Source organism: Halichoeres trimaculatus, unplaced genomic scaffold, assembly GCF_033239565.1.
Source record: "Halichoeres trimaculatus isolate MK-OKI-2021-1 unplaced genomic scaffold, fHalTri1.1 fHalTri1_scaffold_8, whole genome shotgun sequence".
In the NCBI taxonomy this organism is placed as follows: domain Eukaryota; kingdom Metazoa; phylum Chordata; class Actinopteri; order Labriformes; family Labridae; genus Halichoeres; species Halichoeres trimaculatus.
This window is the reverse complement of record NW_027437186.1, coordinates 32,764,766-32,781,766: the sequence shown is the minus strand read 5'-3', so window position 1 is coordinate 32,781,766 and position 17,001 is coordinate 32,764,766. Positions and strand designations below refer to the sequence as shown.

At 38.8% G+C, this 17,001-nt stretch overlaps 1 protein-coding gene across 20 annotated transcripts in view; it reads right to left on the bottom strand.

Annotated features, from left to right (window-relative positions):
- kcnma1a (potassium large conductance calcium-activated channel, subfamily M, alpha member 1a) overlaps nt 1–17,001 on the bottom strand; it is a 220,216-nt gene that overhangs the window by 41,811 nt on the left and 161,404 nt on the right. For 8 of the 20 annotated variants that reach the window (XM_074675289.1, XM_074675293.1, XM_074675296.1 and 5 more), the window contains exons 15-20: nt 16,611–16,720; nt 16,373–16,441; nt 14,722–14,733; nt 10,689–10,775; nt 10,375–10,451; nt 3,590–3,763 (exon numbers count right to left, since the gene is read on the bottom strand). In XM_074675289.1, coding sequence (XP_074531390.1) covers nt 3,590–3,763; nt 10,375–10,451; nt 10,689–10,775; nt 14,722–14,733; nt 16,373–16,441; nt 16,611–16,720 — 529 coding nt within the window. The remainder of the gene's footprint in view (nt 1–3,589; nt 3,764–10,374; nt 10,452–10,688; nt 10,776–14,721; nt 14,734–16,372; nt 16,442–16,610; nt 16,721–17,001) is intronic. The other 12 variants (XM_074675302.1, XM_074675303.1, XM_074675291.1 and 9 more) reach the window with 3 other exon arrangements.

The following is a 17,001-nucleotide window of genomic DNA, read 5'->3' as shown; positions in this document are numbered from 1 at the left end:
GAAACTGTAAAAAATGGGAACTTTTCAAACATGGTCAATGCTCTTGGGTTGATCAATGAGTCCATCTATGCCTGCAAAATTCATCATCTGGGGATTCATGTTCCTGACCTTCACAGGAAACTGAAGACTGGTGCCCATACAAGGACTGGTACAGTGGGCACTTGAACTAAGCTCTGTGCTGCTGACACTCCGACTCTTTTCCAGAGTCTCTTCCAGCAGTAAAGGTCACTGTGAGGGCCCAGGGCTGGCCTATGACACAGATCCTCCAACAGGGACCCTCAGTTGCCCTGGCATCTGTCTCTAGCAATCTGCCTGCATCGCCGAGGCAACGGACTAACTGGCTAGCATTTGGGGCGTAGCGAGGCGGCGTAGGACAGAGGGTAGGGGGTAGCGGGGGGTGGAACCCAAGCCTGCCTGGTGGACAGGAGCTGTCAGGGCAAGTTTGGTGACGGACCAGCAGGGCTGGGAAAATGAAAATGCAAACATAATTTCCGTGTCACCATAGATAAGGTCCCTCACAATGAGATGCAGATGCACACACATGCACAGAAAAAGAGATAGGAGTGCATGTTTTCCTACACACGAGATTCAGACATGCGCTCACACACACAGCCCAAAGGCCATGGACTAGCCAAAAGCATCCCCAGAGCTAAGGGTACCCAACCTTTGTCTGCGACACAGCTTCACAGAAGCTTCGGCTTGTATTTAACAGAAAACTGTCAAGTCTCTGGCTTTTCTCACTGAGGGAACTTGGCCTTCTTTGCTCAAGCTTAGGTCACAAGAAGAGACAATATGACACTAATATACAAACCCAAAACAAAGCTGATTCAACTGAACTACTCGGAATAATACATGAGGTGATACTTCAAAGTTTTAACAGTGGAAGACAAAAATCTGTATACACAGATGCTTTACTCTTCATATCGAGCTCATGTCCCATATTATTTCCAGCTAGCAACAGAATTCTGCACACATGTAGACAAAAAGATATTAATGCAATATTGTGCTGTTAAAGCCCAAAGAACAACAAAGAGCTTTGAGTTTTCATTGCTAAAGAGGTGTCTGTGTCCTACAGTGTGTGTATGTGTGTGGTCCGCGTCAGACCACGGGGTGCTTCAAATGACTGAGTGCTATCCAAGGAATCAATTATCCAAGAACCCGGCCTAGACAAATCTGGTTCAGATGTACAAGAGCATGAAGTCATCCTGGACAAAGATGTCTTATCCTCTCAGTCCGCTGGATAAAAAGACGGGAAATGGGGAGAGGAAATCCAACAATCCCCGACTGACAAAGCCCAACGCACTCCTCCACTAAACTCACTTTGTTCAGACAAAGTCAGAGTTAAAAAAAAAGGAAAGAAATCTAAGACGTGGAGGCTTTTCCTGAAATCCTACAGGGGCTGAGGGAGAAGTGAGATCAGTAACCATGTAATGGCGAGTAATTGGTACCAAGGGATATCAGCGCAGGCCGAACTACAAGAGGCCAAGCCAAACTCATCATGGCATGTTTGACACTAATCTAGGCTGAGTCTGCAGACGGTGGGAGAATGTTGAGAAGGAAATCAGATCTGTATGTCTGAACCTAACGCTTTGATAGAGTCCTACTGCTGCCATGTCTAATTGACACACAATTTAGTATTCCTATCCCCTCAAAGGGAAATGAGGAAGGCAAAGGGTCTCCTAGAACTTTTTTTTTTCTTCTCCTACCTGTCTTTAACAAGCTCACATCCCCATTTTGTGGGTCTCATTATCTTTTTCTCAACTCTTTTTCTTCATCTAGGTTTTGTCCAGTTTCCTGCCGTACAAAGAAAGTGTGCTCTTCACCGCAAAAAACTGAAATCTTATCCAGTGTTTTTCTCTCATTTGAAGTAAAAATTGTCTTTTTACACTTGATATGAGCCACATTCAACCAGTCAGTCCAAAAAAATGTCTTGTTTCGAGGTATTTAAAGACAAAAATGAGGTCTGAATTGCTTCTAGCAAGTTAAAAAAAAATCTGCCAATGAAACAAGAAAAAAAAAATGTTTTAAGGCATTATTCTAGTTTAAAGCACATTTTCTTGCAAATTTTTTAAGTTCTTCTCGAAAGAGAAAATTCACCCAGAAAGCACCTGGATGCCTCCCCCCTTCCACCCTTTCCCCCCTTTATTTATTATAGTTATTATTATCATTATTATTATTATCATTATTATTATTGTCATTATTATTTTTTTTTTTAACAAATTCTTTTTATTCTCCATTTAGGTACATTTACTTACTTCGTATTCCTTTTTTTTGTGTTGTTGTTGTTGTTGTTGTTGTTGTTGTTGTTGTTGTTGTTGTTGTGCTGTTTGAATTTATGTATTTTGGTTGTTTGTTAAGGGAAACGATGATGACAGGTGATGTCTGTCACCATGTCCTGATTTTTCTTTTCTTTCCCTTTTTTTAATGTACCTGGCAACATTTTTGCCCCTCTGGGAACAAACCAGAGCACCTGACCTGAAAATTCCTACTTACAGCTGTATTAGAAAACCTAATAAAAAGATTTGAAACGAAAGGTTACTTGTTTTAAAAACATTATTCTAGTGTAAAGCAAATTTTCTTGTTCCATTGGCAGATTTTTTTTAACTTGTTACAAGCAATTCAGACCCAATTTTTGTCTTTAAATAACTAGAAACAAGGCATTTTCTGGATTGTTAAAGTGAATGTGGCTCATATTAAGTCTAAAAAGACATTTTTTACAGAAAATAAGACAAAAACACTTGATAAGATTTCAGTTTTTTTCCGGTGTTCCCCAACCATCCTTTTGTCATCTCTTCAAAAAAAATAACAGAAGACTTTTAAAACTACTGTAATCTTCTTCTTAGTAAAGTTTGGTCAAAGTTAAAAAAAAAAAGAAAGAAAAACAAAAGAAATCAAAACATATAAAAACTTAAAACAGATTTAACTCATAGGACTTACAGTAAGAGCCTTCAAAGCAAAGATTATTCTCAACACTTTGAAAATACAACAGCATTTAAGTATCTCAGAAATTAAATATCACTTTGCAGTTGTGTGTATGTATAAACATCTTACCTTCGACAGGTTTAAACAATCAACTGCATGACTTACGCAGCATGCGGTAGCCACATATCTAACACCTACATTACTGTACAGTACAGCAGCACCACAGAGCCACACCACCACTTACCCACCACATATTACACATACGCATGAAATCAACAGCGGGAGTGAACATGGTAAGTAATAAAAATAAAACCAAGGGAAAAAAAGGATAGAGAATTTAAATAAACCTAACAACATGAGAGAGACATACATAAATAGAAAAAGTAGAGGAATAGAGAAATCGATACATTGCTAGAACTGTAGATTGATAGAAACACAACCAATAAGTCACTGAGAAAAACTTGGTCATAAAAAATCAAAATTCAACAATAACTTCACGTCAGCCACCGATACACGATCAATGGAGTCACAACAAACAGATCACACCATAGACAACGTCACAGACACACACACACACATACACGTAAGGACGGTACCTCTGCATGGTACAATACACGGAGCACACACCACAGACATGTAACAGCATGTGTTGGGCGGTGTAACTTACAGGCACGTAAAGTGGTTGCGCAATCATGAACAGAGACAGAGGAAAGTGGGTAGGCCCTCTGAAGGGTGTCCATGTTACTATGTACACTGCCTGACATGCAAGAGCAGTCTTGCTCTGAACGGCCGCAATCAAAACAACATGCCAGTTTCATTCGTTTGTAGACGGACATCTTGGCTACAGTCATGTTTTGGGATGAGAGGAGAGGAAAAGCAGCAGGTTAATGGCAAAAGGAGAAATATTCATCCAGGGGAAGTCGGAAGGTAACTTCATCAGACAGTGCAAGCCTTAGACACCTGGTTCCACAGACTTGAGCCCCAAATTTGACAAACACTCGCAAAGAGCGAAGATTTCTTTAAGAAATCCATTCATTTCATATGTTCTTAAAATTTGAGCATCAATAAGTTCAACATGATGGATACATTTTAAAATAATACGCGTTATTTCTTCTACACACTGATGTGATTAAGGGGTCAAGCTGTGTGCTAAGGCTGTAATAAGTCAAAAGGCAAAAATGTACCAAGGGGAAAGAGGGGTGTGGGGGGGAAAGGGAGAAAAGAGGCAGGCATTCAGGGGAAGAGAGGCATGAGCAATGTCTTCAGCAGCAAACTTCATACAATGTTTCGTACATTTATACACCCTCTATCCAGATGGCTAAAGGTGTGGATCACGTACCTGTATCCCATCATGCAGCTGTAGCGGCTCTGTCCAAGGCATCGCACTATTCTACTGGCTAAAACGGTCACTTCATGCTACTGTATAGTCAGACCTCCTGTTTCACTGCTCCACCCCCCAGGGGAAGCTTCACTCTACTGTGAATGAGTGTGCACTAGTTTGACTGCATTAGGAAAGAAATGGTTACTGTTTTTGTCAGATACTTGATTAGTTTCAAGATAGAAATTTTAAAAGTTACATTGGCATGCATGTTTCATCTTTTCAACATATATTAGTTGTTAAACAACTTCTATCTTTGTATTTCCAGACTGTAAACTGGAAAAAAATGAAATCTTATCAAGGGTTTTTGTCTTATTTTCAGTAGAAAATGTCTTTTTAGATTTAATATGCGCTACATTCACCTGACCAGCCCAGAAAAGTGTCTTATTTCAAGTTATTTAAAGACAAAAATGAGGCCTGAATTGCTTTTCACAAGTGAAAAAAAAATCTGCCAATGGAACAAGAGGAAAAGTTTCTTGTATTAAGACATTATTATTTCATTATAGTTTCAGGCAAATTTCTCTTGTTCCATTGGCAGAAATTTTGTACTTGTTACAAGCAGTTTAGACCTCATTTTTATCTTTAAACAACTCAAGACATTTTTCTGGACTGGTCAATTGAATGTGGCTCATATCAAGTATAAAAAGATAATGCTTTTTACTTAAAATAAGACAAAAACAGGGTAAGAATTCATTTTTTTGCATTGTAAAAAGGCTTGCTCATATCACCAAGTTTGGCTTTGGAATGAGTATGCAGCACAAACTTTGCTGATTTCTTGATATTTCATCTGAAATCTCCTGACATATCAAACTTTGAAGGAATAGAATACTTAAACTTTCATTGAACAAACTTTTATATTGTCTAAACTCATTAAATTAACCCCCTGATGCCTGTTGTTGTGAATTTGCTACATACCCAGTCAGATCTCGATGCAGCTGACATGACCTTTGGTTCCCATTTATGCCTATAGATTCATGTTCTATACATACTAAGCATCATATCAAATGCACTGTGTCCCAATATGTTGGTCACAGGTGAACTTTTAATATTTATACACTCTAAAAACTTTTACTGCAAATACTGGCCATTAACTTCCAGTTATTTGCACTATGCACTGTAATTGATTTCTACAGTATAACACTGTATAATAGACAGTACAGTATATAAATGCGAAGTAAAGGTAACATTTTGGCAATCTCATTTCCAGTATTTTCCTGTTATTTTACAGGGCAATTTTTACAGTGCTGTATTCAAACATAACAGGATCTTACTGTTGACATTTTCTCTTAAATTTACAGTAATTTGTTACAGTGTATAAGTCATATAACCTGTGTTTTTATAACTATTTATAACTACTAGCTATATGTTGTTTTCAAATTTGCTTTTGCCACTCAATTTTGCATCTGCAAAAATGCTAATTTTTAACATAGTTGTAAATTCAATATTTCAGACACTTAAATAAATTAAGTTTATTTTGAAAAAACTTTTTTTTTAACAAAAGTTTGGTTTGAAAACTCATGGACTGCAGGTTACAACGACAGCTGTTGAAAGCAAAGAGTAGCACATCTTTCTCAAGACTGTATATTTCTGTGTTTCTATTCATTTATGTCGTCTAAGTGTATGTCCTGAGTGCTTTTATTTTGGTAGGATGGGATAGAAAAGAAGTTAATTTGCTGCCAAAATAAAGTAAACAGCCATTCTCTGTCTGTGGGCAGGGTGTATATGTGTTTGTGTGAAGCTCTGAACCCCCAGGGAAGCAGGAGTGAAAGTCCCAAGAGTAGCACATCTAGATTGCTGTGACTCTGGGCAGAAACAGTCCCTGGTACCCATTTCCTCATTGCCAAGGTGCAAACAGACAGCAGACTAATACTGTCTGGCACCTTCACAGAGTCACTTTCAGCATCTTTGACTCCAAGTCACATCGGAAAATAAGATCTTGAATGAAGGATTACGTTTCAGCTTTTGGCCGAGGAGTGAATGGGGAAACGGGGATGGTAACCCGTGGGATGTGGGCATCAGGGAGCGTTGTATCCTGCAGCATGCACATGTGCATTGTGAGCATGCAGTAAATGTGTTTTTGGTCTCAGCAACAAGGAGAGGTACAGAGATAACTGTTCAGTGTAGAAACAGTTTGGAGGGCATGGCAGACAAGTGCAGCAAAGCTATCACTTCATGCTGGAAGTTCTTACTTCAGAGTCATTTTGCTTGGGCATTCGGACCACATGTTACGTATGTTACGTTGTTGGTTATTGACACAATGGAAGGGGGGTAATGGTTAACACAAGACAAACGCGCACACACACTCACACACACGCTGACAATGTCTTTGACTTCTGACTTCACAAATACCCAGATTCTGGCCTAGAGTTGTAAGGTGTCCATTTCAGGGCATTCCTAATTGTTGATTCAACATGATGGCTGCCCTGATAAACTGTCTGCATGGGTTTTATCAGTGACCATCTCTTATAATCCACCAAGACACAACGTACTCAAACAGAAGTTATCAGGGCACTATGTTGAATACAAAGAATGTCCCAAAGAAAGCACCATTCTGGTAGATTCCCCTAAAGCTTCCGTATTCAGCAAGAGTGCAAGGAGAAATGATGCTGTCACAGGAGCTCGAGAGCTGAACTTTGAGTGATAAACACAAGGAAAGGCAAACTCTTTGTAGAATCACACACCCCAAAACAGCTTCATATCCTATAAACTGTAACGACTTAATAACAAAATAAATTTGGACTGATTAATTTTTTTAACCTTGAATGAACAGTTTTGATCCTTGCATTTTTGCTGAGTAGGTTTCAGGGGATTTGGGTGTCCTCTACAGACATCAACACTTAATGTTGTTTTATTGGACATGACTCTGGCATGACGTCGCCATCTAGTGGCAATCTAATGCTATAACAATTTAACTGCAGAGCACGAGAGGACATTTCATCCTGTAGAAAAAGTGCGAAAAAGGGCCCAACAACTGTCCAGATTTGAAATGAGCAAGCCTGGTGTGGTGACATTTCAACTCTTAGAGGAACTAAATGTCTCTGTAACGTCAGCCCAGGGCAGAGGAAGGAGATTATAAAGGGGCTGAAATCACAGAGGAGAGGGGAGAAAAGAGGGACCAGATTGTTTTGATTGTGTTTTGGCAACCTAGCTTGTAAGGATTTGGAAAACTTCCCACAAGGACTTTTTCTGCTCTCTGAAAGTACAGCCGCTCACAAAACTTTCTTTGACAGAGAGCAGATCCTTTTAGATCTCTGTGGTTCTTGTTAATTTACTTTTCCTTGTGTTAGCTCTTCTAAATCAATGATTGCTGTATGACTTCTCAGATTTTTATTATGTCTCTTCTGTACTTTCATGGAGCATGACACTATGAGGAGGTTAATCAAGGGCAATGACATAAGACTTGCAGCAGATTGCCTTCCAAATGCCAAATATGAGTTTGGTTTGATGATCAAATGGAGAGGAAAAACTGCAGACCTCATCAGCCGCATCCGATTAAGTCACAGTCTAACTAATCGTCATTTCCAACTAGTGGGGGAATTAGCTGATGGAAGGCCTGGCGCTGGAGGGAGTTCTGATTTCTGCTGTTTTGGTTTGGGTCTGGTCGGAGAACAGTGTAGAAATGAAAGGCGAGGAGAGGGATGCAGAAGCTACACTGGTACATGCAACATAGATACAGTGTACTATTCGCTGAAGAGGAATAAAACACTTGCACTGCACTCTGGGTAACTGTACACCCATTTCCTTTTACTCACAATAAATCACTACCAGTGAGTAGTTAAAATAAAGTGTTGTTTTCCAACGGCAGCAGGGGAGGAAATACATCAAAAGTGTGTCACTGGTCATAAAGAAACATGAGAAAACAACAGAAGAGAACAAAACATGATAGAACAAAACATACTGTAGGACACACTTCCATTGCAGTAATGGAACTGTCATCTTTCTAAATGCAACTCTCTTGTTTGCAACAACTGTAATAAGACAAAACATAACGTCATGTCCATCATCGCAGTCTGGGACATGAAGATATTAAAGAAAGCAAAGGGAGATAAACAGTTCATTTAAATGAAACTGAAATGCAAAAGGCTTTTGAGTCTATTGAGCTGGGAGAGAAAACAGTTTTCTGAATAATTAAGATGGCACAGACAAAAGAAAGTAATGGTTTTTATCTATTTTTGATTCAGCATTCTCTGAATCAGGCTGCTTACTGTTATTGTCTTTGACCTCACGTGAAAAGATTGGACATTCATCTGAATTATTTATCAAGCAACTAACATTCCCTGACAAGTGACTGCTGTACTCAGGTCAGGCTGAATTCATGTGTGGTTCCTGCCTTCATGGTAAAGTTCAGGTTCATTAAAGACGCTATGAGGAGGATCTGTTTGCCTCGCCACCTTCTGGCCCGGAGTGTCACGCACACCGTTTAATAATGCGAATTTTATTTGTTTGTTTTTGGAGCCAATTCTCTTTTGTTTAAGTTAACTTTTTACTGGATACAATTCGACGAGGTAAGCTATTGTCCAGTACAGCTAAATAGCTCTGTTGTTAGAGGCGTGACAACAAGCAAATGTAAGTTTGTACCATACGTCAGTAGTCGGCTGTATGTATGCACTGAAAAAAATTAAATCTGACAAGTGTTTTTGTCTTATTTTCAGTATAAATGTCTTTTTAGACATAATATGAGCCACATTCACCTGCCCAGTCCAGAAAAATTTGTTTTTTCAAGTTATTTAATCGCAAAAATGAGGTCTGAATTGCTTGTAACAACTTTAAAAATCTACCAATGGAACAAGAGAAAAGTTTCTTGTTTAAAGACATTATTCTAGTTTTAAGCAAATTTTCTTGCAAATTTTTCTTGTTCCATTGGCAGACTTTTTTTTTACTTGTTACCAGCAATTCAGACCTCATTTTCGTCTTTAAATAACTTAAAACAAAACATTTTTTCTGGACTGATCAGTTGAATACACTGACAATTTTTCCTTAAAATAAGTCAAAAACACTTGATAAGGTTTCAGTTTTTCGCAGAGCAGCCCAATGCTACAGCGTATTTGTAGGCTAACGTGACTACGAGCAAACCGTCAGTAGTTTTGTAGTCGTCCATATGCAGCATCATCGACAGCCAGATGCTGTGAGACATGTCTGTAATGCGTTACACAAGTAAATCCTGGTTAGCTATGTCCTACTAGTCATCTACCAAGCTAAAGTAACCTCACTCTTCATTTTATTGATAGACTCTCAAGTTTGAACAGACCACTGCAGAATAACTGCTGACTGTGGGTTGGAATGAACATTAGCACAAACAGATTAGCCCCTGTGTTAGCCTTTAGCTCGTGCTCTATCACTCTCTTGTTTATCTTTCTTCTGCTCTTCTGTCCTTTTTCTGTCTAACAACTTTGTCAGCCAGCGTGGTGTTGTCATACAGACTTGGATGTGCCATATATCAATCCAGTCTTGCTCGACTCAATCAGGAAGCTACAAAGAAGCTACAAAGTAGCATTTCAATATAAGCTATATCGGCACTAATAATCTCATTTCAAAGCGTGGATTAGGATCAGGCATATATCTAGAAAGGAGACTTTTTCAAGATCACGGAAAACTCCTCACAGCTTCTTTAAAGAAAGAGAAAACATATTGAATTGTCATCATTTGTGACCTCAATACCCATAAGAGGAGTCTTATTCACTTCATTGTGCTCCCAGTATTCCCAGTTTGTACTGATTAAATGGTTAAACCAAAAAAGAAAAACACTCAAAGATGAGAATACCTCCATTTTGAATTAAAAAAAAAAAAAAAACAAAAACTGGATATTGACTGATGTTCATACCATAATGGATGTTATGGAAGCTCAAATGGGACCTGTAATAAACACTTTCCTAGGGGTACGATGGTGTGACAGTATATTACCTTAAAAAACACAGTGCCACAATAGGGAAAACAATGACACAATGAGAGGTATAATATTAGAAATCACACTAGGCAAACTTGAAGTATAATGAGACACAGATCCACAGGAAGTTTTGAGAAAGAGGAAGGGAAGGAGGGGAGGATCGGTGGGGCATTAAGGGAAAGTTACTCACGTCGTTTGCAGCCACACTTCTTAATCCTCTTGGGGTCAGTAATGTCGTCGTGACAAGCTTTGCAGTAGAAAAACGCCCTAAGATGTGACACAGTGAAACAAAATTCCTCAATTTAAGCATCAAAATGTCTTTGTCACCCAATAAAAGATCAGTTATTAGAGGCAGAATAAGCAGTTTGGTATTGATGGAGAAGATTTGGCAGAACAGTGTCAGATTTATTACCTCAAAGCATTGTTACAACAAGGAAAAAATATACCAAACAGAAAGTTTCTTACTTTTGGTGCTTTTTGTACTTTTGTGCTTTTTCAGATTACCTCTTTACTTCTTTGGCATCACTGGCAATAAAGAATCCCAGTGTTCCCTCCTGCATCTTGACATGGTTTCCTGGGTTGATGAGGATGCTGGGTAATCAGAGAAATAGACAAATCATGCTCATTAATTTCTGTACAACACTGCGCTCATGTTCACAACACGCTAATCAAGAGGAATGTTACACACGCTGGTTGAAGCCGTAAATCAGACCTGCACTGTGCTTATCTGGATTGTGTTTTTTTTTTAGTTTCATTCTCAACACGCTAAAGTTTGGAGTGCTCTGTTGTATCCTCTGTGTTATCACAATCACACCTGCTCCTCTGACTTTGAGCAATCAGCTGATGTGATACTCACATGGAAGGACAGAATATACAACAGCATGATCACACATTGAATTTTAATTCTTCACAGAATGATACTGAGAAATGGGACAGGGAGGTAGAGTGTAAGAAGTGAAAAGGGTTGAAAGAATTAAAATTATGGCCACAAGGTGGTTTTTACTATCAACACTCCATACAGTCATCTAGTCCAAACAAATGTTATGATGGCCACTGAGACATGGCTGTAGTACAGAGAATGTAGAGTTACTGCAATATCTTGGTTAGTATTCGACAGTGGGATGCTAGGGAATGAACAGCTTATCTTCTTCTCTTTTACTCAGTGACTTTGTAAAAATACACTCACCGGCCACTTTATTAGGCACACCTGTCCAACTGCTTGTTAACACAAATTTCTAATCAGCCAATCACATGGCACATGGTCAAGACGATTAAAGTGACTTTGAGCGTGGCATGGTTGTTGGTCTGAGTATTCCAGAAACTGCTGATCTACTGTGATTTTCACGCAAAACCATCTCTAGGGTTTACAGAGAACGGTCCCAAAAAGAGAAAATATCCAGTGAGCAACAGTTCTGTGGGCCAAAATGCCTTGTTGATGCCAGAGGTCAGAGGAGAATGGCGAGACTGGTTGGAGCTGATAGAAAGGCAACAGTAAATCAAATAACCACTTTTTACAACCGAGGTCTGCAGAAGAGCATCTCTGAACGCACAACACGTCCAACCTTGAGGCAGATGGGCTACAGCAGCAGAAGACCACACCGGGTGACCCTCCTGTCAGCTAAGAACAGGAAACTGAGGCTACAATTCACACAGCAACACCAAAACTGGACAATAGAAGATTAGAAAAACGTTGCCTGATCTGATGAGTCTGGATTTCTGCTCCACATTCAGATGGTAGGGTCAGAATTTGGCCTCAACAACATGAAAGCATGGATCCATCCTGCCTTGTATCAACGGTTCAGGCTGCTGCTGCTGGTGTAATAGTGTGGGGGATATTTTCTTGGCTCACTTTGGGCCCTTAGTACCAATTGAGCATGGTTTAAAGTCCACAGCCTACCTGAGTATTGTTGCTGACCATGTCCATCCCTTTATGAGCACAGTGTACCCATCTTCTGATGGCTACTTCCAGCAGGATAACGCTCCATGTCATAAAGCTGGAATCATCTCAGACTGCTTTCTTCAACATGACAATGAGTTCCCTGTACTCAAATGGCCTCCACAGTCCCCAGATCTCAATCCAATAGAGCACCTTTGGGATGTGGTGGAACGGGAGATTCTCATCATGGATGTTCAGCCGACAAATCTGCAGCAACTGTGTGATCCTATCATGTCAATATGGACCAAACTCTCTGAGGGATGTTTCCAGTACCTTGTTGAATCTACGCCACCAAGGATTAAGGCAGTTCTGAAGGAAAAAGGGGGTCTAACCTGGTACAAGTAAGATGTACCTAAAAAAGTGGCCGGTGAGTGTATATAAGTTTGATCCAGAAATATAACAAAGTTTAAGGTTGGATTAAGCACCTGATGCACAAGAGGCAGCTATTCAGTCGAAGCTTTGAAGATATTTAAATGCATAAAGGCTTACTATTTACTTACATGCAATTTGTGCATTATATTAAATATATTTTATCTTGAATTTTAAAAACTGTGTATAAAATCACATGATTGCTGTTCTAAAAAGAAACATAAAGGGATATTCTGTATAAGTCAAACCCTTTCACTCTGTGACTGGCTGTATCATTCCCCATTAATTAGACTGAGACAGAGTAGACACCACACACACTCACACACATACTGTATGCTCAAACACTCACACACACACACACACACACACACACACACCCTGCTCATTAATGGTTACCTGTGGGCAACAATCATCAATGATGTGAGTGTGAACTAAGAGATTAAACACTGAACCCACAAACCTTTAAGTGTTACACTCCTTCAAAATACGAGCCCAGATGAAAGATGTTTGTCTGATACTTTCTCTTTGAAATAACTTCAATTTGTGACCAGAAAACTAAAAACTTACAGTGTTTCAGCCAGTTTTTAGAGAAACATCTGGGAAAGATCTTTCTTAGCAATTTGACTGAAACTTCTGTGTTATAGTTTTTGGCGGTGTTGAAATCAAACTGCGTCTAACAACATTTCTACCTCCCTCCATCTTTCCTCTGGGCTGTAGTAAAGGTTACATTAGAAGAAAACAAACAAGAATATTAAGGGAGCAATTAAATCGATACACATATAGTGCTTTGGTCAAATTGCATCAGTCATGCAGTTTCTATTGTTCATTCCACATTTTTCTGTGCAAGAGGTAAATTAGCATTGAACATTCACTCAGATTGAATGGCCCCCAGGGAAGTAAACAGGCATAACGCCCAGCATGCTTTTTAGTGAAAACAAAAGAAAGATACAGATCAAATCAAGACCTTTTCACAAACATTGCTGCCCAAATCTGAGATTTTACAGACGATTCAGTCCAAGACATTTTTCTTCTGTCGCGCGCAAACTGGTGAATAGAAGCTTAGGATGCATCAAAACCTCATATTGTGAGCAACAAGGCAAGCAATAACACCTTCAGTGATTTTATCATAGCATGCAGTTACCAAACGGCATGAAGAGGACATTAATCAAACAGAACAGCATAGCCACTGCAGTACAGGTATAAGGACAGGTACGTAGATGCAGACGGTTGCAGTAACTTCTGTGCAGTTGGATTGTTTCTCAAACACCAAACTGACAGGAAGTGACCCCACTTAAGGACATCTACTCGAAAGACGCACGAGCATGACTGTACATGGTGGCTGAGACCCACATGAATTCACACACACACACGCACGCACACACAAACTCTCACTCCTGTGGTGATCGCACACATACGCAGACGGACAACATGCACATATGATATACATTTAACTCTGAGAACAGGATGATGTGATGGAATGCAAAAGTGAAATATGGGTTGTTTGAAAATATCACAGCCTTTGGTTGTCAAATTTTAGTTTGGATAAACTTATTACTATCCAAAATCAACAGCTCCATGCCTTTACTAGTGTGCAAAATGTGCTGCTGGTGTAAAAAAGATAAATAAAATGAAGGAAACACATGCTGGTTTACCAGCCACTGCCATTAGCAACGGCAAATAGTAGCTCAAATTACTCCAGGATTAAATCAAAGTTTTTATCAAAACCACATCTAAGGTCTAAGTTATGTGCAGACAAACTTCTCAGGAATACTGAGACAAAGAACCATGAAGAACTGTTCTGGTAATGATTACGACACACCATGAGTGGAATAATCAGCTTGGCAAAGCTCACATACTGAAGGCAACAACTGAGCAACACTGAAAAAAACTGAAAGTGAGAGAAATCAACTAAGCAAAGGACTGGTCAAGGACAAAACTGAAAAGATCAAATAAGAGGTAGATATGGAGAGGGTGAGCATTTGGCCTTGGTACACCGACAACAGCAAAGACAAAGAAACAGCACTTCTACAAACAGTCCAATTTATCTATCCGTTTCTGCCTGCAAAGAAGTTAGTGCATTAAGCACAAGGGACACCATAAAAAGAGTTAGAAAAGGAGGCCTGCGAGATAGGGTTTGGAAAAATATCCTTGGGGGAAACTCCCAAAGTCAGAGGCTTTAAAGTGGTGGAGATTTGGTGGAACTTTGGAAGTAAGATAAGGTAGAGGGCATACCGCTTTCGGCTTCTGCAAACAACAAGAAAAAAATCTCAAATCAAACAGTTATCAAGAGCATAAAGGAAGAGGAGAATGTTACTAAGGTTGCCCTGCATATTAAGAAGGTACACTTTGTGTCAGCAGGTGACACAACTATGAACAGATACACATCAGTTATTTCATGCTTGTCCAATGGTGAGGTCCTTGCACCTAAAAATGACTGTTTGTTACCAAACAATAAAAAAACGACCAATCAATAATAGTTAATTAAATAATGGCATGACAAAACTGAGAAAATCAAATGGCACTGAAAGTTATGGCAGGTCATTGTCTTGAAAGAAGCTGTTATGCTTTTTTGAGATGATTACAATAAAAAAAGAAGAAATAAACATTTTAATAACTTTTCTAAACTAAAGATACTGAAAAGCTTGGACATTCATTGGCACTTTTTGATACATAAGCATATGATTAGGTTAATAAAGCACTGAACTGCTATGAAGCTCACCAACTGAGCTACAGCATTTATGTCTTTAACGTCTCAAAATATATTTTATTAGCTACGCACCCTTACAATTATGCATAAAATATTTGAGATTGGTCAAGGGCGACTGCCAGATGAGATTTGGAAATTTGGATTTTGTTTAAAGTGTTGACTTTAAATTGTTTTGTGTTATAACACACTGTTATAGGGATGGGCACCTTTCACATCTGAAACGATACGGTACCAATCTCTGGTACCTGGCAATCCATAACGGTACTCAACGGTACTTTTTTGTTTATGTGGTAAAAAATATCAATTTGTTTAATAATAAAATGTAATTATTTGTCAATTTTACATATTTATTCTTCAATATAAAATGTAAATGTAATGTATAATGTCACAAGGTTTAGATTTTTCCTAAATAGATACTCGGTACTTTTGACAGGATTTGGTCGGTACCCATAAAAGTACCAATTTTGGTACCCATCCCTACACTGTTATAAAATTGGAAGTAATGATATCAGAGATCTTAATGTGAAGTGGCTTCAAGGTTTTTAAAGCATTTATGAAATGAAAGGACAAAATTTACCTAAAGGAAGCAGTAGCTTATTTTTCCTCCAGAATTCATTTCAATGTATCAACCAAATAAGTGACTGAAACTATATTTCAATTTTAGCAAACTCTAATCATACAACCTGTCACCCTTTAGTTTCCTCTACTAGTGAATTACAGTAAATATTCATCTTATAATCATATGAATTTGTTTTGCCAAACCAGATGATGTCTAGTCGTAGCACAAATGTGATCAGGATTTGATCAAACAGTTGATCAATAATAATGACAGTTGTTCAAAAACGTAAATTCAAGGAGGCTGTTAAGTTTTGTCAGTGTTCTGATTCCTAGTGTTGTTGTGTTCATTTAGCTTTCTACCAATCACTTAAAAATGGATGAAATTAAAAAAAACTGTGACAATACTTCCTATACGCACAGTTTTTTATCTATTGTCCAACAAGTGAGCATCATAAAATGAAAAATAAAAAAGCAATGAGGTTTTGAGTGAAAGTGTGTAAAAAAAAAAAAAAAAAAAAAAAAAAAAAGTTATTAGAGGGTCAGGTAAAGGTCATACAGTCGTTCACTTGTTGCACAATTGTACTTTGTGTGACCGTAGGAAAGAGCCAAAATACAAACCTGCTTTCTCTCTGCTCGGACTTGTATTCGATAGCAATGAGGAGCAGCTTCAGCTTCACGTAACACAACCTGTGAAACGGCCACAGTCGTTAGAGAAAACAGGTCAGAGAAAATAGGAGTTTTTTTTAAAGCATCTTTAAGTTCTGTTAAACGTCTTTGTCTTGTTTTCCACTCCAGTCTTGTTACATACCTCACAGTGCAGTGGGTGTAAGCTTGCTGGGGAAAGAGGGATACTTACTCACAGACAGTGGGAAAGGAGAGGCCCACAAAGGCACTGGACAAATACTCTGTGTACATCTCATTAGCCACTCCTTCAAGGTAATACTTCTGCCATGTGTCCTCCTCAATCTGGCAAAACAAAAGCAAGAAAATGTCACAAGGGAGCAGAAAAAGATGAAAAAAGCAACACTTTCTGCCTTCCAATAAAGACTCAATGTGGCCTGCAGATGTTCTTCCGCACAACCTCAGCCTGGTCATTATATGCTGATCCATCATCCTCCTGACATGAGAACAGTTCTTTGATAGAGACAAGCACCTCTTCAATTCTGAGCCACAGAAACATTGAACAGATTCCATATGAAATGTCACATTAAAATATGACGTGCCAGGATGACTGGAAACACTCTGAT